Source organism: Triticum dicoccoides, chromosome 6B (assembly GCF_002162155.2).
Source record: "Triticum dicoccoides isolate Atlit2015 ecotype Zavitan chromosome 6B, WEW_v2.0, whole genome shotgun sequence".
NCBI classification, from domain to species: domain Eukaryota; kingdom Viridiplantae; phylum Streptophyta; class Magnoliopsida; order Poales; family Poaceae; genus Triticum; species Triticum dicoccoides.
This window is the reverse complement of record NC_041391.1, coordinates 193,710,993-193,734,115: the sequence shown is the minus strand read 5'-3', so window position 1 is coordinate 193,734,115 and position 23,123 is coordinate 193,710,993. Positions and strand designations below refer to the sequence as shown.

At 43.9% G+C, this 23,123-nt stretch overlaps 2 protein-coding genes, 1 long non-coding RNA gene and 1 other non-coding gene across 15 annotated transcripts; 3 read left to right on the top strand and 1 right to left on the bottom strand.

The window, feature by feature from the left end:
• The first annotated feature begins 658 nt into the window (after window positions 1-658).
• TRNAK-UUU lies at window positions 659-731 on the top strand. The gene has a single exon. It is a non-coding gene; the product is annotated as a tRNA-Lys (tRNA).
• Window positions 732-9,333: 8,602 nt separating this feature from the next.
• Window positions 9,334-11,038, top strand: LOC119324648. Its single transcript, XM_037598420.1, has 2 exons — window positions 9,334-9,476; window positions 9,591-11,038. The coding sequence occupies exon 2, from the start codon at window positions 9,592-9,594 to the stop codon at window positions 10,648-10,650; it is 1,059 nt and encodes a 352-aa protein (XP_037454317.1). The 5' UTR covers window positions 9,334-9,476; window position 9,591; the 3' UTR covers window positions 10,651-11,038.
• A 2,496-nt stretch (window positions 11,039-13,534) lies between these two features.
• On the bottom strand, window positions 13,535-14,426 carry LOC119320099. Its single transcript, XR_005154793.1, has 3 exons — window positions 14,381-14,426; window positions 14,249-14,288; window positions 13,535-13,613 (listed from the first exon to the last, which is right to left on the bottom strand). It is a non-coding gene; the product is annotated as an uncharacterized LOC119320099 (long non-coding RNA).
• A 162-nt stretch (window positions 14,427-14,588) lies between these two features.
• LOC119324065 (DEAD-box ATP-dependent RNA helicase 27-like) lies at window positions 14,589-17,268 on the top strand. 12 transcript variants are annotated; one of them, XR_005156750.1, is made up of 6 exons: window positions 14,589-14,850; window positions 14,973-15,065; window positions 15,256-15,311; window positions 16,127-16,216; window positions 16,345-16,508; window positions 16,799-17,268. XR_005156750.1 is itself a non-coding variant. In XM_037597798.1 (6 exons), the coding sequence occupies exons 1-5, from the start codon at window positions 14,816-14,818 to the stop codon at window positions 16,484-16,486; spliced, it is 360 nt and encodes a 119-aa protein (XP_037453695.1). In that variant the 5' UTR covers window positions 14,589-14,815; the 3' UTR covers window positions 16,487-16,508; window positions 16,799-17,268. The 12 variants fall into 12 exon arrangements, 4 of the variants coding, with proteins under 4 accessions (XP_037453695.1, XP_037453693.1, XP_037453696.1 ...); XM_037597798.1 differs by having other exon boundaries at window positions 14,960-15,065; window positions 16,414-16,508; XM_037597796.1 differs by having other exon boundaries at window positions 14,960-15,065.
• The last annotated feature ends 5,855 nt before the right edge of the window (window positions 17,269-23,123 follow it).

Here is a 23,123-nt window from a genome sequence, read left to right as displayed (position 1 = left end):
GCACGTTGGATACAACACTTGTCCGCCCCATGTCCGCTAGGCGGACAGGTGACCCAAACGGACACGAAATGGACAAAATCCGTGTCCGTTTGGGTCCTTAAGTTGGATCCGGCTTGCCTGCTCCCTCCCTATGCTCCCATCCGTGCTCCCACTTCATCCTACGACTGTTTTTTTCCTTTTTTCTTTCTAATCTAATCATCCCCCCCCCCCCTAATTTTAAGGAGGTGGGGTCGGGCCTTATTTTGTTCCAATCAAATCTAGCCACGTACGCGGGAGCATGGATGAGCACACGCGCGGGGAGCAGTCAAGTCTCGTCCCCTTATGTCGGAGTTGCTCTTAGACACCACGTATAACTTTCCTTTGAACAACAATATTCTAGAACAGTCCAGGATCTTCCAACTTGAAAGAGTCCATTACTGGTCCCTGGCCCTGGGGGTAGCAAAGGCTACACATTTAATGCAACGATGAAGTGCAAGAATGCAGTAGTCTTTGAACAGATCGAGCCGGACACGGATGAACTTTCTAGTGTCGAAATTGAAGAAGCGGACCCACCCACGGAGCTTGCAGTGACTTCCAAAGTTTGAAACCTCGCGCGTCTGAGATCAAGCTAGCGAACTTGAATTCGACTATAAAGCCAGGTTGAAACATTCTTACAAGAGCCGTCTTAGCTCAGCTGGTAGAGCGCGTGGCTTTTAACCACGTGGTCGTGGGTTCGATTCCCACAGACGGCATTTTTTGATCTCCTGTGTTTTGGCCCGGCATTTTCCTCCAACCGCCTGGTCCTTGGGACACTGAATTGTACACATTTTTTATTTGAAACCCTCAAAGTTTATTGCTCATGTCAAAAGAGTTACATCATCTATTATATTTAAAAAATATTTTACGTACTTACGAAAATAAAGATAATTAGCTTAAAAATTCCATAATAATTAGAAACAACCGACCTTTAATTCGGTGTGCCTATTTCCGTTTAACAGAGTACAACCATTAGATCTACATAAACCAGATGGACCCCATATGCGAGATCACAATGAGTCCGAAGGCTGGACAATCCCACAAGGCCACGAGCAAGCAGGCCAACCAAAAAAAGAAAAAATGGTACAATCTTTCTGTAACATGACCAAACTCCCTCACGTCTCCCTCCCCCCAACCCCCAACAAAAAGCAAAAAACTATACACAGATGCAAACTCTTCCCATGAGATCCCTTTAGGCCTCGTTTGGCACAAGGGGGTCGGATGGGTTTTGAGGGGATTATCCCCGCGAGGCCCAGGCAACCCGTTTGGTACGCGAGGGTTAGATGGGCCAAACCGCTCGGTTCCCCTTCGATCCCCTTCTACCCACGCGCTTCAGAAGACTCGAGGGGGGGCAAGGATTTGGTCGCCCGACACTCCTCGCAAGACGCCGCCGTCGCCGACTCCTCCCCGCCACCCGACGCCTCGACGCCGGCGTACTGGACTTCTCCCCGGTGGTAAGTCATCGTCGCCTCTCCCCCCCCTCCCCCCTCCTCTCGCGGGAGAAGTCTATGCCATGGCCGCCACCTCCCGCACGCCCTCCGTCCGCCTCGTCCTCACCGGCGAGCATGCCAAGAACGGTGTATCCTACCCTAACCCTACCTGGATAGCTCGCCAAGGACGGCGTCCTCTTCTAGCCCCTCTTATACCCTAACCCTAGCTCGTCTGATGCATCTAGGAGGATAAATTGGCAGATTCTAAACCAAATTTGCCCCCTCTTGGTGACTGTTGTTGATCCCGCAACACTAGTATATTCTTGAGCCTGACATATGTATCTTCTTGGCAAGGTGCTTTTGTGGCCAGTTAACTAGATGAAGAAACATTGGAAAGGAAAGAAAGGAGTTGTGTCAAGCTCAAGTTGAGCCTATGAGATTTCTGGACCTTGTTAATTAATTGGTATTAGTGGCCAGCCGATTGCATGCATACGTGTCCTCACAATATGCGTCCAATATGCTATGTATCAAATATGTCATATACTTGCTAGACTTTTGCATACTTGGTTGGAGTTTGATCCATGTGTTGTTCTTCATGACCGGATAATGTTTCAAATAATCTGTGATGAAACAGGCAAAGCTTGTTCATTAGTTCTTATAGTTGCTCTGTGTACTTATGCAACACGGCACATCGGTGTTGTCGCATAGTCTAGGTCTTATTGTAATCTGTAGCCATGTTTTTATGATTAGTATGTTCTAATGCAATTTATGTTGTACACAATTGTCAATTATGCATCTGTTGTGATGTCGCGTACTGTAATCGATGTAATTGTTGAATGATATATGGATGATGTAAGGACATATTTATCCCTAAGGTGTTTTGGTGATTGATGACAATGCTTTTGCGGACTAATCGTGTGCCTTGAGTTTTTCAGACGTTTCATCACTAAGCACAAGACGGTTTGGTGCCCCTCGAAGACTATTGAAGATTGCATTTTTCTATGTTTCTTTTTGGTGGAATTGAGTCGTAGGAAAGTCGTACTATTAAGAGGGGCGTCCGCGTTGGAAAGGTTCGGGTGGAATCATCACGTACACATTTACTCCCTTCGCACCGCCTTTTCCTTTGCGCTTTGGAGCATCCTCCTTTGTCTTCCTTTTTATGCAAAAAGAAGGATTCCTAGTGTTGCTTTTCTAAGGCATGCGGTAGTACTGCTCCTAGGAGCGGTAGTACCGCAGGACCCTACGGTAGTATCGCAAGCCCTTGTGGTAGTACCGTAGGCGCACACGGTAGTATCGCTCCTAAGGAGCTGTAGTACCGTGGCCTCAGATCAGACTCAACCTCTCGTGCGGCTGTAGGGGCGGATGTAATTTTTTACATCCGCGTCCTACGTGGTAGTACCGCCCCATGCGCGTGGTAGTACCGTGAGTCCTGGTCTGGCACAACAACATGAGCGAAAGTAGGGGCGGATGTAATTTTTTACGTCCGCTCCCTGCGCGGTAGTACCGCATGCCAGGCGCGATAGTACCGTGTCGGATTTTTGCACTCTTTGATTTTTAGCAGAAGTAGGCACGGATGTATTTTTATTCATCCGCGCCCTTCCCAGGCTAGTCCAATCTGGCCTTGCGGTAGTACCGCAAGGGGGAGTGGTAGTACCGCCCTCAGCCTTGGCGGCTCTGGCCTAGACTAGCTCCTGCCGTTGCAGCGGTAGTACCGCGGTCCGCCGCGGTAGTACCGTCAGCCCCTGCGGTAGTACCGCTTGTCTGGAGCGGTAGTACCGCAGGTCGCGGGCTGAGTAAGTGGATAATGGTTGGATTTGTCTCTACACTATATAAGGGGTGTCTTCTTCCTCTAGTTGACCACCTCTTCCATCCCTAAGCTCCATTGTTGCTCCAAGCTCCATTTTCGCCCGATCTCTCTCCCTAGCCAATCAAACTCGTTGATTTGCTCGGAATTGGTTGAGAAGGCCCCGATCTACACTTCCACCAAGAGAAATTCGATTCCCCCACTAATCCCTTGCAGATCTTGTTAGTCTTGGGTGTTTGAGCACCCTAGATGGTTGAGGTCACCGCGGAGCCATAGTCCATTGTAGTGAAGCTTCGTGGTGTCGTTGGGAGCCTCCAATTAAGTTGTGGAGATTGCCCCAACCTTATTTGTAAAGGTTCGGTCGCCGCCTTCAAGGGCACCAATAGTGGAATCACGGTATCTCGTATTGTGTGAGGGCGTGAGGAGAATACGGTGGCCCTAGTGGCCTCTTGGGGAGCATTGTGCCTCCACACCGCTCTAACGGAGACGTACTTCCCCTCAAAAGGAAGGAAATTGGTAACACATCCTCGTCTTCACCAGCTCCACTCTTGGTTATCTCGTGCTTTTACTTGTGCAAGCTTATTTGTGTTGTATCCCTTGCTTGCTTGTGTATTTGTTGTTGTTGCATCATATAGGTTGCTCACCTAGTTGCATATCTAGACAACCTACTTTGATGCACAGTTTAATTTGGTAAAGAAAAGCTAAAAATTGTTAGTTGCTTATTCACCCCCCCCCCTCTAGTCAACTATATCGATCCTTTCAGATGCCATCATTTAGCCCTTTGTCTTTTCATAGTTGCTATTTTACGTAGTTTGGTATTAACCAAATAGTTTCAGTTTTGAGCAAGTATTCAAAGGCGTGGGGTTGGTCTAATCAGAGCTCTATGCATATGTTGTTTACAATTTATTTTCACTCTTGTAGTTTCCATCTTGTCAGTGAATTAAGATTCTAGTTCTGTTTTTAGAATTTGATTAACATGCAATAATTTTAAGTTCTGATTTAACTTGCCCCTTGGTTGAGATTATAAGCATGGCACATACTGACTTTCAAGCTTAGTAGAAGATTTATTTGCATGTGATTTAGCTTTCCTTCCCTTTGCTGGACCTTGTGTCAAGCTCAAGTTGAGCCTGTGAGATTTCCGGACCTTGTTAATTAATTGGTATTAGTGGCCAGCCGATTGCATGCATACGTGTCCTGTTCACCAGCTCCAGACTCCTAGTGCTCTGCTTCTTCCCTTTGCTTAACTGGGATAACTGGAAAGCGAGCCACACAGTCTAGTTTATCTGCCACTGCATGTTTTTCCTCCATTATTGGTGTGTTGTGGATGTAGTGGAGGTCTTTACTGCTGTTGTCGTGTGTTTCGAGAGAGCGACTAGTCAATGGTTTATGGGCGATGATCGATATGTTGGTTGCACATGTATAATTGACTGTGTTTACGTAATCTTAGATGATTTTTTGATTCAGATAGTTTTGGCATTTTCCTGAGCTTCTCCACAATGGATATTGCGTAAATAGAATTGGTATGCGTGACTCGGCAATGAAATCCTTATAGGAGCCTTGTAGAAGCATTAGGCAGGTAGAAGAACTACTTGTATTATTGTATAAAACTAAATCTCTGTAATAATGTTACCATGGCTACCAAAGAGTGTTTCTGTGTTCTCTTTGTGATGGCAGTGTGGTGCAAATTGTATTAGTGATGGTGATGGTGATGGTCTGATGTTGTAACTGTTATTCGTATGTGCGGTGAGCCTGTGACCATGGACAACACAAGTTACAAGTCTAATTTCTGTGCACTTTTAGTGAAGCAAATAGTCCTCTAGCTAGCTAGCTAACTTGGTCTTGTATTAATGGTATCACGCAGATTGGTTCTTATTTCTGTCATTCATTTATTATCTAGCTAGCTAGCATTTCCATTGAACTGAATCTATGTAATGGACCTTGCTAACTTGTTCTCCCTCCATGGACCTTGCAGCCTCTTCCACGCTCCACCACCATCAGCCTCCTTAACCCCGACCGAAGAGCTGGCCTTTTCCCCAGTAAGATGTAACTTTTAGTTAATTCTCCGTGAGTGTTGGTGGAACAATGCAGTAGGGATGTTTGTTTCTATAGTATATATGAATGATTGTGTGTCATCTTACATGTTGCTGGTATGTTCTTATTTTGACAGAGGCCTGCTGCTTGGATTCTTGTTGGGGTGGACGAGTTGCCTCCATCTTGGGATCCAGTTGTCACGCCTAAATTCGGTAATATAGACCAACTTTTTGGCCTCTTGACCTCATTTCTATCATGTCTTAACCGAAGTACTATATCCTACTTGATGGCTCTTGTAGTCTTACTATGTGGTATGTCTTATTAATAATTTGCTTCGAGTCAAGTAAACCATGAAATGTAGTTCTTATTTGTTGCTTCCTGATTCTAGTTTTAGTGCCGAGATGAACTCCAAGATTATCGATCGAATTAGGAAGAGGAGAAGCAAGGATGATGAAGATATGATGTCCTTTATTCTGCCCGTATTGCATCGAACGCGTAGTAGAGGGCCAATCGAGAGAACTCAGCGACATAGCTCCATCTTATATGGCAAGAAGCGGGTTGATGATATCCTTACAGGGCATGTTAAGAATTACCTAGTAGCTTATAGGATGGAGCCACGTATCTTCCGGGCTTTGGCATCTTACCTTAGAAGAGAAAATCTGATATTGAATAAAAGAATTAAGGTGGAGGAGAAGTTAGCCTTTTTCTTGTACATGGTGTCTCACAACGCATCTTATGAAGATCTTCAGCTAGAATTTCAGCATAGTGGACAAACATTTCATTAGTACATCAATGAGTTCTTCAACATCGTCCCCATTTTAGCTAGTCGATTTTTGAAGCCCCCGAACATTGATGAGCCACATCCAGTAATCTCCACCGACACAAGATTTTATCCTTACTTCCAGGTTTCCATTTTTAATGCTTCCATAATTCCTTTTCTTATCTAACTTATAGTTCTTTATTGACCTGCAATCTTTGCTTCCAGAACTGTTTAGGAGCCATTGATGGGTCACATGTTCCTATAACGGCAACACCTAGAATTGCTGCTCCATTTCGGAATAGGAAGGGTACCTTGAGTCATAATATTATGGTTGCCTGTGACTTCGATCTAAGATTCACTTTCATATCATGTGGTTGGGAGGGTTCAACTACGGATGCGAGGGTTCTTCATTCTGCAATTAGCAAAGGATTTAGAGTACCCGAGGGAAAGTTTTACCTAGTTGATGGGGGTTATGCAAACACTCAGTCATTTCTCGCACCTTATCGGGGTGTCCGGTATCATTTGAAGGAATTTGGTCATGGACATCCTCAACCACAAAACCACAGGGAATAGTTCAATCATCGACATGCTGTTCTACGGAACCATGTGGAAAGGTCTCTAGGAATTCTTAAGAAGCGCTTCCCAATTCTTCATGTTGGCACACTGCATTCAATCGAGAACCAAGTGAAACTTCCCGCAGCTGCCGCAGTTCGTCACAATATCATCAAAATGGAGAATGGTGACGAGACTTGGCTTGACAACCAGCCCGATAACATAGCGCCAAATGTTTTTGTTGATCTCCCGAATGGCGACGAGAATAACTATGGGAACAACGACTTAGGGAACACTCTAAGGGATGAAATAGCAATGCAAATGTGGGAAGCATACCTATGTAGGATTAACAAGGTTGAGAAAGTTGCTTGGTGTAGCCTCTGTTGCCTTGATGTTGCCTGTATACAGCCTCTGTTGGTCTTCATGTAGCTCTAACAAGGCCATGATATAATTCCTTGAAATATACCTGATTGTTGTTGTGCTCTTAGTATCATTTACTTGAGACATACCTGATCATTTACTTGTACATAAGTACTCCCTCTGTCAACTGGATCCTCTATTTGTGGGTCTTGGAATTGAAATTGAATGAGAAATATCTGCATTGAATTGAAATGAGACGTAATTTTGTCAACAGTAGCAACATTACCTTGTTTTCTTCAATATCATCAGTTTTTTCTGGTGTCATTAAACCAGGTTGAGAAGTCGAACAAAGCAGAGGAAGAATGGGACGTTTGCAGGGCCCTCGAAATCGTCTGTTTAAGAGTCTCGTCAGTTGCTTTTGTGTCGGCGCTATTGTTGTCAGCACGCTTAAATGTACGCATGTCTTATGTATTCTCAGCATGCTTAAATGTACGTTTGTCTTTCCTTGGACTTGTGAATGCCGAAAACGTATGAGATATTTTTGGTTCCAAGTCATGCTGATGTGAGAGATTATGTTGCTGTTATGTGACATTGCAATTATGTGATGATATATTGGTTCCAAGTCAAGCAAATTATGTTGTTCATGTGAAGAACTGTTGCAAGATTAGATTTTTAACTGTTTTACACCATTTTAGTTCAATATGAAAATCCCTCCCAATCAAACAGTGTTCTGTACGGAGGGGGATTTGAGGGATGTGTGACTGGAGAGGGGGGTTTGAGGTTTCAAGGGGATTGGGTGGAAGAGGGGGATTCACCAAATCCCGTCGTATCCAAACCTTCACATTCCCTTCCTATCAAACAAGGCCGAAGGGGTGAAAGTGCCAATAAGGACAAGCGAGGCCCACAGCCACAACACAGTGGTCAGTGGCACGCGATCAGCAGATTGCCTCGCCTCAGGGCTCAGGCTCAGGCTCAGGCTGTGTTTGGTTGAGCTTTTGAAGCCAACTCCTGGCTTTTGGAAGCTATAAGCTAACCAAAGGGGGGAAAAGAGAAGCAGGATCTGGAGAAGTTACAACTTCCTCGTAGTGTATTTTTCGAAGCAGGTGAACCCCCAACTTCAGCAATGCATTTTTAGCTGTCCCTGAGAGTTTGATGGTATTTACCCACCTTTGCCACTGGTAAGTGGAAAACGATTCGGTCGATGGACAAGGGCAGCCCGCACGAGAGGAGGGCTCATCCAGAAACCTCCTGCTCGATCCCCATCCACCCGAGCGGCAGCTAGGGTTCCTAGCCGCCGCCAGCGCTGCCGCCGCCCCTCCACCGCCGCATGCCAACCCACCGGCGCCGCCTCCTGCGTTCGCCTCCCCGCCGCGACCTCCTTCCTCCTCCATTGCTTGCCGGACCTCCTCCAACCAGCAAGGGCCGCCGCCCTCCACCGCCGGCGACGCCTCCCGCTGCCCCGCTGTGACCTCCTCCCTCCATTCTCCAAAGTAGATGCTCCCCTTTCCTCCCACTCGCCATTCCCCTCCCGCCTCCTGTACAAGTAGAAAGAGGATGTATTTTTTTTGCTATGTCATATTGTCGCCAATTGATGTTTTAAAGTGGATGAAATTTGGATGCGATGATGCATATTGCTTGTCATATTTTTGTGTATTGATGTGAAGTGGAAGAGATTTTGATAGTATTGCTGCACATTGTTGCATGTCCAGTACACTGGCTGTTTATTGATGAATACTTGCTGCATTTTGTTGTACATTGGATGATTGTGTGCTACGACGGGAAGTAGCACCAACACAAGCGGATCCCGTTGAAGAGGTGGAGAACGATACACCCTATATTTAGGAATGGAGGGAGTATTATTATGGGGTCAATATCTATTTATATGCAATATGCAACATTAAAGTATAATCGTTGAATTCGTATGTGTTAGCTATGAATCATCTAAATTGTCATAATTTTTCTTTGCAAAACGGTCGTTCTATTGCAACCAATGTACATAACACTATTTTACGGTCTACTTGCACATAAAAATATTGAATCATTGTCCAAGGTCATTACAGACAATTCACAGTGAAATCTACAGTTTCGCAGCTGTTTCGGCCAAACAGCTTTCAGCTTTTCCACAGCTGAAATTTCACAGCTCACATCTCACAGCAGCTTTTACAGAATCTGCAGCTCAATCAAACACAGCCTCAGTGTGTGTAGAGCTACTATCTACAGTATAATTTGATTTGATTTGTGCCCGGCCCGACCTCCCCACGATCGCTAAATACAAGAGCCACAGCGCCCCGCCGCCGCCGCCGCTCCCGTCTCGGCCCGCCGCCGCCGCCGCCGCCGCCTCGACCCGCTAGTTCCTCACCCCCACCCCCACCCCCCTCTGGTCCGTTCTCCGCCGCCGCCTGTCTCCTTCCCGGAACCAACTACGACTCCGAAACAGACTCGTGCTCCCGTCTTCCCGGAACCAACTCCGACTCCGAACCAACTCTGCCGCCTGTCTCCTTCCCGTCCGCGATTTGGTTTCGAGGTATGAGCTCTATATATCTAGATCCGCCCCGACGCCCACAATATCAGATCGATCGATTGCGTTGATTGTTATAACAACAGCAAAAAAATCCCATCTTTTGTGTCCGGTTTGTAGGATGTCTAAGCGACGACGCCAGGGCGAGGAGGGTCAGGCCAACTGCCATGACCGCAGCGGCAACAAGCACGAGAAGAGCCTCTATCTGGTTCTAGATGACTGGCACAGGGGCTTCACCATCCGCAAGCTTGACGCTGACAGCCCTGACGTAAGCAACCCCCCTGTCGTCCGGCTAGTGTCACCTGCGCGTGACCTTCCCATGGACTTTGCAGCACTGGGCGGCAACATCATAGCTACTAGCAACCAATATACTGCAACCGTGGTCTTCGACACGGAAACTGACGCTCTGGCCATGGGCAATCCCCTCCCTGATTCACTCCTTGATGCGGCCAACTACTTTTTCAGCGCCGGTGACGTGCTGTTTGCGTTTGCCTACTACTTCATGAGGCGGCCTCACTCCTTTCAAGTCCTGACCGCCACCAAGGATGACATGAACACTTTGTGCCCAAGCACTGACTGGTCCTGGAAAAGCATGCCGGCACCCTTCGCTAAGGATGAAAAGATCGAATCCTACGCCCTTCACCCGGACGGACACACCATATTTGTGTCTTCGTACATCAACGACATCAACCGTGGCACCTTCTCCTTTGACACCAAGACCCGTGAGTGGAGGCGCCATGGGGAATGGATGTTCCCTTTCGTGCTTGAAGGCTACTTCGACGCCGACCTAGATGCATGGGTTGGGCTACACCCTGATGGCTACATCTGCTCCTGCCAAGTTCCCTCCCTCAGCAATAGCAGCAGCACATTGCAGCAGCCCAACTGGAAGATGGCCAAGGAGCACAGGATGTGGAACCCATACCATCAGTTGGCTAGAGGGCGAGGGCCTACTCTCACCTACATGGGCAACTCCAGATTTTTCCTTGTTGATTGTGTGGCGGCCGATGGTTTAGAGTTCCAGGATGCTTTTGGTGACTCTCGTGGCTGCGTGCTCAACATGACCACGTTTCATCTCAGGTACGATAGTGAGGGAAATCTGCGAATCAAAGACAGGAACACTACCTCTTGTCGTGTGTCTAAGCAACTCTCGACGTTCTCCCCTGTGGCGTTCTGGATGTAGCTACAGCAAAGGAAACTGCTCATGCGTTCTGGATGTAGCTACAGCAAAGGAAACTGCTCATGCTGTTTTTATTTATTTAGCTGTATGTCAGCTATGTTCATCATCCTATCTGTAAATTACTCCCTCCATTTTTCTATATACAAGGCCACTTTGTAAATTGGGTCCAACTTTGACCATCGATTTGAGCAACAAAATATATGTATACTCCACGCAAACTATGGGCATATAACATATAATTTTGTTGCTCAAATTGATGATCAAAGTTAAGCCCAAATTATGAAATGGCCTTTAGAAAAGAGAGGGGGTATGATTTGAATTAATAAAAAGCAAACCGTTTATTGTGTGGAACCTTTCGGAGCTCTTAATTGTTAATTCTGTAAATGCAGAAACCGTGTTTCAGCAACTTATGTTAATTTCTGTAATAATAAATATAGATGTGAGTTGGAATCTATTCTCTTGATGAATATAGCTGACATATTCTCATCTTATCGCAAACATTTACTAATTTATTATATGGACTGGAGAATGTTAATTCATGGTCGCTTCCTTTCCTTGACATGGTAATACGTACATTCTCCTGTCCATAAGTCCAAGAATAGGTTAAATTTCGAACATCTTTAGGATTCAGATTTGTGTTTCATAAAAGAACACAATCAGGTTTCGGACTCACTTTATGGAGAAGCTAACCATTGATCGATATGTAAACTCATTAGGATGCTTGTGTGAAGAATGCCGATAAAATAATATTTTACTCCCTCCGTCCCAAAATAACTGTCTCAACTTTGTACTAGAGCTTGAGACGCTTATTTTGGGACGGAGGGAGTACATGACATGGCTAATGCCGCGTCTACTTATTTACAATTTGCATTCTGTTAAAATGCAAAGAATTTATTTCTTGGCAACTAAATCATCCCATGTTTAGTTGCTTTTATGCATTACTGATTTACAATCAGTTGCCAAAGAAAGCCTTAACTAATTGTTATGCTAGTGCAAAACATGATTTAGCAGCTACTTTTTACACTACACATTTTGTGATAAGTTACTTGTTCTGCTGTTGTTCACATGTGCATCACATGTTCGTTAATTGTGCATCACATGTTTTGAACTAAGATTAGTTCAACCTTAATTCAAAACTGCGATACTTATTATGGATTGGAGGGAGTATTAAAGTTCATGCTCTATATCATGGTGTGTTCTCTTTTTGGTTTCATTGGTCATTATGTGTTTCTAAAGATCCTTTGAAGATCAATACCAATCTTTGTTTAGTTACTACAAAAGCATTCTGGCCAAATAAAAATCGACCAAGAGATGATAACAAGGAGATAGAAGTTGTCAATTTTGTGATAATTTGAGTCTTTTGATGATTTGTTCTTCCATGTCCAGTAAATGTGGTCCAGTAGCAAAACATTTTCTGTTAGATGCCGGGACTTCAGACTTCTCTTCTGAACTGATCCTCTTCTGCTGGCAATCTTCGATGCTTTTGGTGATAAATTAAAAGTTGGATCGAGAAAGGTGTTTTGGCTGAATTGTTGACCAATAGGAGTTCAACCATGTTGTGATGGTTGCCACCCCGATCTTTCTTTTTGCACTATTAACTCTGCATCGAACAAAGCAAGTGTCCTGGCACTGTCAAGCTATTATTCAGATCAAAGTTTCAGGTATACTCGCACACTTGGTTGCGGCCTCAGTTATATATATATATATGCATTTTATATTCAGCTACTTCACGGAATAATTTTGTATTGAAACTGTGACTCTCACTGAGCTAGACAAATATGTATAGCAAACTTCTAGCCATTGAAGAGTGACGTTTCAACTTCCTAGAACTTTTAGTCTGCCTAGTCATTTTGTTTCTCAAGTCGCACAGGTAAGCCTGTGAGTTTACCTGATGTATTATGCTGGTTTTCATTGAAGTGCTATGGTAATTTCTGTTATTCTCTTTGCAAGTGAGAAGTAAAAAGAATGCACGGATGTGTGTACATGGAGGGAGAACAATATGCTATGCTTGGTTCTAGTTGTCCTGGGAGTAGTATAAATTTGGCCTTTATATATGCGATTTGTTCCTTTTCTCTTATATACGGCTTGCCTGTTTACTATCTGAACATGACACTACAGAGCCACTTTGTCTACAAGGACTTGCCAGGTAAGGTGCCAAGTGGGAATGTGGGATCCCGCCAAAATCCCACTTCTAATTCATTCTGTGTTTTCTAGCTCAAATTTTGTACTCCCTGAATCCGTGACAAGTAATATGGGTCGGAGGGAATACTAGAAATCGCAAAATGAACTAGAAGTGTGACTTTGGCGGGATCCCACTTGCATCTCTATTGGCAGGGGATGCTTGTGAGTTTGCTTGCTTGTGTAAAATTATTAATTCATTATTGGCACTTGCAAGCTTCAGTCGGTTATGACTTCCGATCGTTGTTTCTAGACCAAGAAAGTTCCAAAAATGTGTGACCTTGGGCTTCAAAAAATGAATATGCAAACAGTGAATTTTTCATTTTTCTATTGCCTGAACCATAATAAACACTCATCAAGTCTCTGAGATTTTCTATATCCTCTATGAATGCTCCGCTTGTTTAGTTTGTGGACTAAAATGCTTGGATGATTGTTTTTAGTGAAACAACCAAATAGTTATAAGGGATAGAAAATAGTAAGCTGCAAGAAACAAATCGTTGTCACTTAAGCACCAGAGTACTGATTTAGGTGACTAGCATGCAAATTAAGTAAGATTTATCAGTAGAACAGAAAAATCGATCATAGTACTGCTTAAGTGAAATGCCAGTGTTGGTTATCTGAACACTCTGAAGAATTGCTTGCAGAAGCAGTTTAGTGCTTAGTAAGTTGTTAAGAGTACAAATTTCTAGGCTTGAATAGTGGTTCATCTCCTAGTAAGCTGTTCTTTTTGCTAATTGTAGCTGATGAAAAAGTAACTTACCATAAATGATAGGAGCGCTGTTAGTATGCTGCATCACAAAGATATATGTCAGAGAGTCAGACCAGTGATGAAAAATAGTAAGAATTCTCTATGGCAAAATACATGCACAACTTGATAACGAAAGATCATTTGTATCGCTCGAAAAGTGAAGGTACGCTTTGATGTTCTTGCAAGTTCCACCCTCTTATAGTTACATATAAAGTTTTTTTCACTCGCAAGCAACAGAAAATCACGGTTCATGAATCTTCCTATAGGATGACAAGACTTGCTACTGAAGAATGATTTGATGGTAAGTAACTGATGACCATAAACTCAAGTACTTTAAATTGAAACAGGGAACATCTGATGGTCGCAAATCCACATTCAAATTTAGGAGCTGAAACGGCATGTATTGGTTTAGATACCCCAAAAATGTACTTCCTCCGTTCCTAAATATTTGTCTTTCTAGACATTTCAAATAACTACTACATACGGATGTATATAGACATATTTTAGAGTGTAGATTCACTCATTTTGCTCTGTATGTAGTCACTTGTTGAAATGCCTAGAAAGACAAGTATTTAGGAACGGAGGGAGTACGTATTAAAGAACTCGATGAAGAAATATATTCTGCGGGGAAGAGAAAACACATTATACTCACTGACCAGGTTAGTGCGTGCATACCTTGCTACAGACCACTCTGGATTCCACGATTCTGGATGAACTGCAACAACAAAGTCATATGGTAATTCAAACCCTGATTGAATACAAAGGAAATTATAAGATGTGATTGGCATGATGCTCACAGTTACTCACCCATAAGCATATCCTTTTGTGAGGGTAAAACCTGCCACTGGGGGTTGTCATGCTGTACAACAAAGACAAAAAAAAAAATCATTACTTTCAGATCTGCGTATTTCGTAATCAAACACAATAAGGGTGCTCTCTCGCCGTCTCGCAATAGACACGTCATCAGGGGTACTGTGTCGATCGGAGAGAAAACAAAAAGAGTAGGGTGCTCGATGAGTGAGGTGTTACCTGGACAAGTTTTGCTCGTCACCCCTTCCTCACGAAGCCGTGCATAGCTAGGGTTGGGGCCGCCGCCGCCTCCCATCCAAGCTCCTTCGGGCTGTCCACTGGACAAGGCATTCTCAGATCCGCTTCTCCCCCAAACCTTCTGGTCTTCACGTTCCACCATGCCGCCATGATGGTTGCAGAGGAGGGGAGGAAGGGGATGGCATCGAGGTTCTGATGGAGGCCCTAGCTCAAGGCGGCGAGTTGCAGAGGTGCGGTCATTCCTCTCATTCTTTGGTCGTTCTATTTAAGATCTTGCCCCGTCCCTGAACTTGTTGTCAAACTCTTGGATATTTTAATTGGTGGCACTAACATGAGAAGTGAGGCCAACCAGCTTGTGAAGGGAGTCAATCTATTAGTTGCTACGCCGGGCAGGCTTCTGGACCATCTGAAAAGTACCGGTGGTTTCAACTACAAAGGGCTAAAGGTAAAGGCACTCTGGCCTCTATCATTTTTTCAAAGCTTCAAGGAAATATTTCTGTCGAAGTAGTGCGCATGTTTAAGTTAACATACTAAATAACAACAAATGCGCCCAGCAATTTCATACTTATATCTATTCTATTTGCATAATCAGTCACCTGGTTATTTCATATACTAACTTTTGTGTGCGTCTACAGTCTATCCTTTTTCTTGTCCAGGACTGGAAGTGTCTACCTGTTAATACTGAATTAGAGTATGTATGAAATCTCAGCCTATATTATTCCAACTATATGCAAAATCGTGAAAGCTAATGGTTTCTATTTTTGCAAAGTTATTATTAGCTGTGTTACATGTTTTCATCTTCGTTGGTTATTACTGCCTCTGTCCCAGATTAACCGCAGTTCTAACACTATCCTAAGTTTACTATTTTAACTCTGACCAAGTGTACAGAAAAGAGTATCAACATTTATAGCATCAAATAGGTAGAATATGAAACATATTTCGTGATGATTCTAATGATACTTTTTTCCATGAATCTAAATTTGGCCAAACTTAATGGATGGCTAAGGACAAACCTAGAAATGCACTGATTTTGGGACAGAGGGAGTAGTTGCATTGGCAAGTCCAGTGGATATAAATGTTGTTTGTTATTCTGTAAACCGAATTAAGTGGGAACTAATTACAGTGGTAGAAGTGTTGGATCTGTTGATAAAAGTTCTTTTCCATAGCCATCACCAATACGAAATTCTGTTTTCTAATGAAAGGAACGTATAATTGCATTGTAAATATATTGTTGGGCAGGGATGGAATCGACCTTGTTGCCCACTCATACCTTGTCAAATGGCATATTTTGCCAACTCTGCTTGTCAGCCCACTGGAACTTGGCATATTTTGCCAACTCTGCTTGTCAGCCCACTGGAACTCCAAACCTTTGCTTGCATGCACATGTGCCATGGGTCACTAGTTAGCAGGAAAATGACATTGAATTACATGAAAATTGCTGTTGAAGGCAATGAATGTCATAACTGACCTCTCTATCTACCCTAATTTCTCTGACATAACTTACAGTATGTTGCAGTGCCTTATAATTGATGAAGTTGACCACATACTTGAGCAAAATTTCGAGGAGGACATGAAACAAATATTTACCTCCCTCAGGTATGTCATCATCTGGCAATTTCATTTCATATGCAAAGTGCAGCCTTTAACTTTCTGCTGGAATTGCTGTATTTTGTCCTGGAATTGTTATGCAGAATAGGTAAACTGTTCTCTTTTCTGCCACACAGGCTCAAAATGTTAGTGGATCTGTTATTCAACCTATTCAAACTTCCCCCAATTTCCCTGTCATCCCACAGGTTGAAGATATTGCAAATTTTACGTTTGGGAAAAAGAAATAAGGACACCGAAAACTTGTTTATGTTGGAGTAGATGACTTGACTCTGAATTAAAGGTATGGAACTGCTTCACCCTGCTGTTCAACTCTCTTTTAAAGAATTTTTGGTTTATTTGGTATGAGAAAACTGTGATGCTCTAGCAGCCTACCGTTGTAGTGCTGCAGCAGCGCTCTTCTTAATTTCACTTATTTGTCCGATATTAAACCTGTTAAGAATTATAATTATAATTGTAGAAATGCTGACAATAATGTTGTTTCTTGGCTTTAACTTGTCACAACAAACTAATTGTGCTTCAACATGGTAGTGAACCAAACAGCTTCATTCTTTATTTTCTTTCTTGTTGCAGATTTTGATTCAGCCTGGAGGTCCACAAACACTCATTCTTGTATTCAACAAACTGAGAGATGTGCATCTTTACAATAAATTTGCTGACTGCGATCTGAATTGGACCCTTTTATCCTTGAAGATGCACCTTCAATTCGGCCAGGACACTGTCGAGAGCTCAGGATACATACAAGTCGAGCTAATCTATGACGACCCAAAACTCTGCCAAGTAGTCTTGGATACTTGGTACTGTGAAAACCGCAATCATCTATAGCACTATGCTCCCTGGTTTTAAAGGCCTCACAGCCAATTGAGGACTCACCACAGGAATAGAGTGTCATGTCCTTTTGTACCCAAGAGGATTTGGAAGAGTGTTTGATAGCATATGAAAAACAAAGGGATTTAACAAAGAGGTTTGATTGAATGTAAATTTTCCTCCAAAATGTAGTACAAATGAATTCTACAGAAAAATTCCTAAGAATTTCAATCCTACGAATTAAACGAGCACCGTAGGAAAAAATTCTACAAAATTCATAGGAAAAAGCCCTGATTGTGTCGATTTGGATTTGGTCCCGTCTATTTTGACTTGGTCGTGGGCTTAGTCGGTCCCTTTGGCCAGCAGAGGAGGCTAGGTCGAGGCTTTCGCCTAGGCAATGGCGGGCCTTGCCGTCTTGGGTAGAACAGTGGCTTCAGTGGCAGTGGAGGCGCTGGACGGCGGCAAGCAGTTGGAGGCCTCCTCTCCTTCCCATGTGGTGGAGACAGTACGCACCCGACAAGCTCCACTACTTCCCGCATCGCTGACCGGAGGGGTGGGGAGCGCCGGCCAGGCAGGGGCGACGGGAGAAAGGGCAGAGAGACGGGAGGGTGGCGTGCAGGCGCAGATTGAATCATTTGTTCCCGGCCTTACGTATGTGCATGTAGGGTGAGCAGGAGAAACTGAGGTTATTGTTGATCCCATCCCCATGAAGCAACAGTTGGTGGCAAATTTGAAAAGCGGAAAGAATTATATGAGGATCAAGACCTTGATAAGGCAGTAATGGAGTCCAAGACAAGTCTGGAGATCGCTTTGAAGACAAGAAAGCTGTGCAAGGATTAGGTTCATTTCTTCCTCTTCCTGATAATGACAGTCATGCATCACATTGTTTTTGGTCGCTGATAAACAAAAGTGCATTTGGTCAATATTGACCCTCCACCATTCTAAGTATATAATTCTCTGGTTAGGCCGCTACAAGGTTGATGACTAACATGTAGAATAGCATAGCATAATGTCGGAATATCCCAAGAAATAAGTGTAATGTTTGATTTTGTTTCATCTAGGTTGTATTTCCCCCATGCGTTTAAGTTACTCCTGCAAGCAATTGTATCACTGCTCCCCCTACTTGAATAGATTCTGTAGTGCGCGAAATCAGAATGAGCAATTGGCAAGTAATTAACTCGGAAGTAGAACATCATCCTATTTATTCCAATAGATGGGGATTCTGCACTTCAGCTGTGCACGAGACGATTATTATCTGCATGTATGTTTGCTTTCATAATTTGGGACAGAACAGAGAAGCAATGAGATGACCGTGGCACCGCAGCCCTCCAGGAAGGTAGTATCGGATGCAAATTTGAATCCAAGGCAGCTGGCAACATGGGAACCTCCTCCAGCGGGTTGGACTGCCCTGAACAGTGATGGTTCGTATGCTGAAAATGATGGAACGGCGGGAGCTGGTATGGTCTTGCCTGACCCGGCCGGTGCTATTATCTATTCCTCTTGTCGGGAACTAAGACTGTGCTCCTCGCCTCTGCAATCTGAATTAGTTGCATGCCTGAAAGGCTTGAACATAGCGATTCAATGGAGTGATCTACCAATCATTGTCCAAACAGATTGTGTGCAGGCTGTTAAGCTTATTACCAGCTCAGAGGAGAACCGGTCAACAAACTTGATGTTGGCGCAAGAGATCAAGGAGATTCTCAAAGGAGATAGAGAAATTTTAGTCAAGCATGTTAGACGGGAACAAAACTCGCTAGCCATTTTTTAGCGAACTTTGATAGAATAAAGAAGCGCACTGCGGTGTGGCTTCACTCAGGTCCTGACGAGGTACCTGCTGTTTGTAATGCAGACATCGCCGCCGCTTGATTAATAAATTCTCTTTCACCCCGCTAAAAAAAACAGAGAAGCAATGTGCTGGTACTAAAAGGTTCTAGCGCTATCAAAGCAAACGGCTGATGGCTGCACTGAGGCCTACAACGTGATAGCTAACAGCTGCGCTGATCTTGGCGATTTCGAGGGAGCAGCAAAGTTGTACGAGCTCATTGCTTTTCTTTACTGTCACAATCTTTGAATTTGATCCAAATTTAATACGCGAAGTAAAAAGGACCGAAGGAAGATTGCAGCCCTGCGATTAAGGCGCTTGGACGTTGTTGGAAATAAAACACTCAGCTTCTTGCATGGCCGGGTCCGTCTCTTTGACTCATTACGCGCGGTAGTACGGGTGGAGGGGTTGAGATTCGCTGATTTTACCGAGGCTGATAAGGCCTTGTCAGTGTTCCATCGTTTACAGGTAGCATGACACATAAGCAAAAAATATATGACACAATATAATAATCAAAAAGAAGAGAGCACTTCCATACTGACTGATGACAATGCCTCGCGATCTAAGCCCATGTACTTCATTAAAAGCATTAGAATAAATCTGAGGCATACCATGAATCATCCGAGGACCAAGCAATTATACGAGCACGCCATCAAAATTTGTTAACGAGGTTCACCGATATGGCTACATCCCGGGGTCTGATTATGGGCGCTTCTTCCCATGACACCGCTACAATACCGCACCCGGTCGCCCTGGACACCGGCACATGACGCCGGCTTCTGCTGCGTTACTGTGCTATTATGTTGGCATATGTTACATCGTGTGTCTACCCCAGTATATATGAGAGGCCTAGGATACAAGTGTCCTACTAGGACACGACTCCATATCCTATTTAAACACAATACTACTCAAAGTCTGTTACGATCACACTTGATAGCTTGGCACAATCACAGTCGAATTACACAGGAATTGGAGGAATTTGTCTAGGGTTCATGGGATACAAGGAGAAAAGGGGATCAGGAGTGAGAGCCGTCGCCCGCCAGCGTCTTCTCTCCGCTTGCCTCTTCCTGGTGCCTGCTAGCTTAAGTAGTTAGGTCATCCATTCTAGGCCTCTGTATCGCTTGCTGGGCTTGCGGGCTCATTCATTCTTGTCTTGGGCTTGATCGCTGGTGTGGGCTGGTGTAGTAGTGGCCGCGGGTTGGGCCGTAACATTCCTCCCTTCTTGAGAACTAGCTTGCCCCCAAGTTGGAGCTTCTGGATAATGGTGTTGCAGCTCGTCGCGGTCCTCCCAGGTCGCCAGAGACGCCGGTTGATCGGTCCAGCGGATGAGCACTTGCGGGACTTGGGTTTTGGCCCGGCGGTGGAGACGAGTGCCCAGAATTTCCACCGGTTCGGGACTGGATGCTCCTTCAGCTGGTAATTCCTCCAGCGCCTGTTCTGATGGAGGAAGTGCTCGACGCAGTTGAGATACATGAAAAACTGGATGAATGCTGCACGGGGCGGGAAGTTGAAGCTTGTAGGCGACCTGGCCGACCCGTTGCACCACCCGAAACGGACCAAAATTGTAACATCCTAATTTTTCAATTTGGATGTTATACATAGATCATCATATGCATATCATATTTACTTTTGCATTTTGTTGGGATCCTAAAAATCTTAAGCAACTCAAGGACCCAAGGAGAGAGTTGGAGGTTTCACAAAAATTCATATTTGAATTTATTTCAAATTTGAAAAGAGGATCAATTTGATTTTATTATTTTTTCTCTCCAATTATTTCCAATATTAAAAATAAATGAGAGAAGATAATATGCCTTCTTCAACCTAAAAGAAATATTGGAGAAAGAATTTTAAAATCAAATTATTATTTATTGATATTTTATTTGAATTAGAAAAAATTTGCATTTTTAAAATTGCATTTTAGTCCAGAAAAATGTTCATCTTGTCCTAAATATTAGGTTTGGATAGAGAAAATTATTTTTGGAATTTTTAGAATTTTTTTATATTTATTTAGGATTTTTCCTTTGCAGCAATTTTTATTTTTTTTAAGTCTTTTCGGACCGAATTGGGCCGAAGGCCCAGCCAGCCCAGCTAGCGCCTCCGCCTTCCCCCGCTTCGTGCGAGAGCCAGACTCGCCGGAGTCCGGGTCGGCCGCGCCCCTCGCCGGCTTCGCCTCCAAGTCGGGGAGCCCCCCCGGGCCTTTATATACCGCCCGCAGCCGCCTCTCCACCCCACCAAAGCCGTCGCCGCCGCTCGCAGCCCCACTGCCGTCGGTCAAACCTCGGCTAACGGTATAAAATCGTTCGGTATTTTCCCCTTTTTTACGGTTTAGATCAGTTTATTTTTTAGATTTACTTAATTAACGAATGTTCATTCGTTCGTACGTTTTAACACACGGTTTTCGTCGAATTAGTTTTGTTAGCGAACGTTCGCGTCATAGTTTTTTCTTTTTAGTTTATTTTCGGCCAGGGACTTTGATACGTCTCCAACGTATCTACTTTTCCAAATACTTTTGCCCTTGTTTTGGACTCTAACTTGCATGATTTGAATGAAACTAACCCGGACTGACGCTGTTTTCAGTAGAACTGCCATGATGATGTTTTATGTGTAGAAAAGAAAAGTTCTCGGAATGTCCTGAAAATCCACGAAGGCACTTTTTGGAATTAATAAGAATTTCTGGGCGAAAGAAATACACCAGGGGGCCCACGGCCTGTCCATGAGACAGGGGGGCGCCCCCCTATAGGACGCGCCCCCTATCTCGTGGGCCCCCTGGACCTCCACCGACCTCAACTCCAACTCCATATATTCACGTTCGGGGAGAAAAAAAATCAAGGAGAAAGTTTCATCGCGTTTTACGATACGGAGCCGCCGCCAAGCCCTAATCTCTCTCGGGAGGGCTGATCTGGAGTCCGTTCGGGGCTTCGAAGAGGGGGATTCATCGCCGTCGTCATCATCAACCATCCTCCGTCACCAATTTCATGATGCTCACCGCCGTGCGTGAGTAATTCCATCATAGGCTTGCTGGACGGTGATGGGTTGGATGAGACTTACGATGTAATCAAGTTAGTTTTGTTAGGGTTTGATCCCTAGTATCCACTATGTTCTGAGATTGATGTTGCTATGACTTTGCTATGCTTAATGCTTGTCACTAGGGCCCGAGTACCATGATTTCAGATCTGAACCTATTATGTTTTCATGAATATATGTGTGTTCTTGATCCTATCTTGCAAGTCTATAGTCATCTATTATGTGTTATGATCCGACAACCCCGAAGTGACAATAATCGGGATACTTCTCAGTGATGACCGTAGTTTGAGTTCATGTATTCACTATGTGCTAATACTTTGTTCCGGTTCTCTATTAAAAGGAGTCCTTAATATCCCTTAGTTTCCACTAGGACCCCGCTGCCACGGGAGGATAGGACAAAAGATGTCATGCAAGTTCTTTTCCATAAGCACGTATGACTATTTACGGAATACATGCCTACATTGCATTGATGAACTGGAGCTAGTTTTGTATCACCCTATGTTATAACTATTACACGAGGAATCGCATCCGGCATAATTATCCATCACTGATCCATTGCCTACGAGCTTTTTGTATATTTTTCTTCGCTTGTTTACTTTTCTGCTGCTACTGTTACAACTACTACAAAAACCCAAAAACAATTATCTTTACTTTTGCCACCGTTACCTTTATTATCATACTACTTTGCTACTAAATACTTTGCTGCAGATACTAAGTTATCAAGGTGTGGTTGAATTGACAACTCAACTGCTAATACTCAAGAATATTATTTGGCTCCCCTTTTCTCGAATCAATATATTTGGGTTGAATACTATACCCTCGAAAGCTGTTGCGACCCCCTACACTTGTGGGTTATCAAGAATAATTTCTGGCGCCGTTGCCGGGGAAGCATAGCTCTATTCTCTGAGTCACTTGGGATTTATATCTGTTGATCACTATGAAGAACTTGAAAGACGATAAAACCAAGATTTTGCCCTCAACTACGAGGGGAGGTAAGGAACTGCCATCTAGCTCTGCACTAGATTCTCCTTCCGTTATTAGTAGGCTTGCGACACCTAAACCTGCTACTGCTATGAATTCTGATATGTCGCATGTTATTGATGATGCCACTTCTGCTATGCATGATAAAACTACTTCTGTGCGTGATACTATTTTGCCATTAGGTGAATTTCTTGATAAACAACTTGCTAGAGTTAGGGGGAATGAAAATATTGAAGACGCTATTATTGATGATAGTGATGATGA

Coding starts and splice junctions, on each gene's coding strand:
- LOC119324648 (XM_037598420.1), top strand. CDS start 9,592: ATGTCTAAGCGACGACGCCAGGGCGAGGAGGGTCAGGCCAACTGCCAT.
- LOC119324065 (XM_037597796.1), top strand. CDS start 14,816: ATGGAGGCCCTAGCTCAAGGCGGCGAGTTGCAGAG. Junction 15,312..16,126: donor CCTGTTAATACTGAATTAGA/GTATGTATGAAA, acceptor CATAACTTACAG/TATGTTGCAGTGCCTTATAA. Junction 16,217..16,344: donor CAAATATTTACCTCCCTCAG/GTATGTCATCAT, acceptor TCTGCCACACAG/GCTCAAAATGTTAGTGGATC.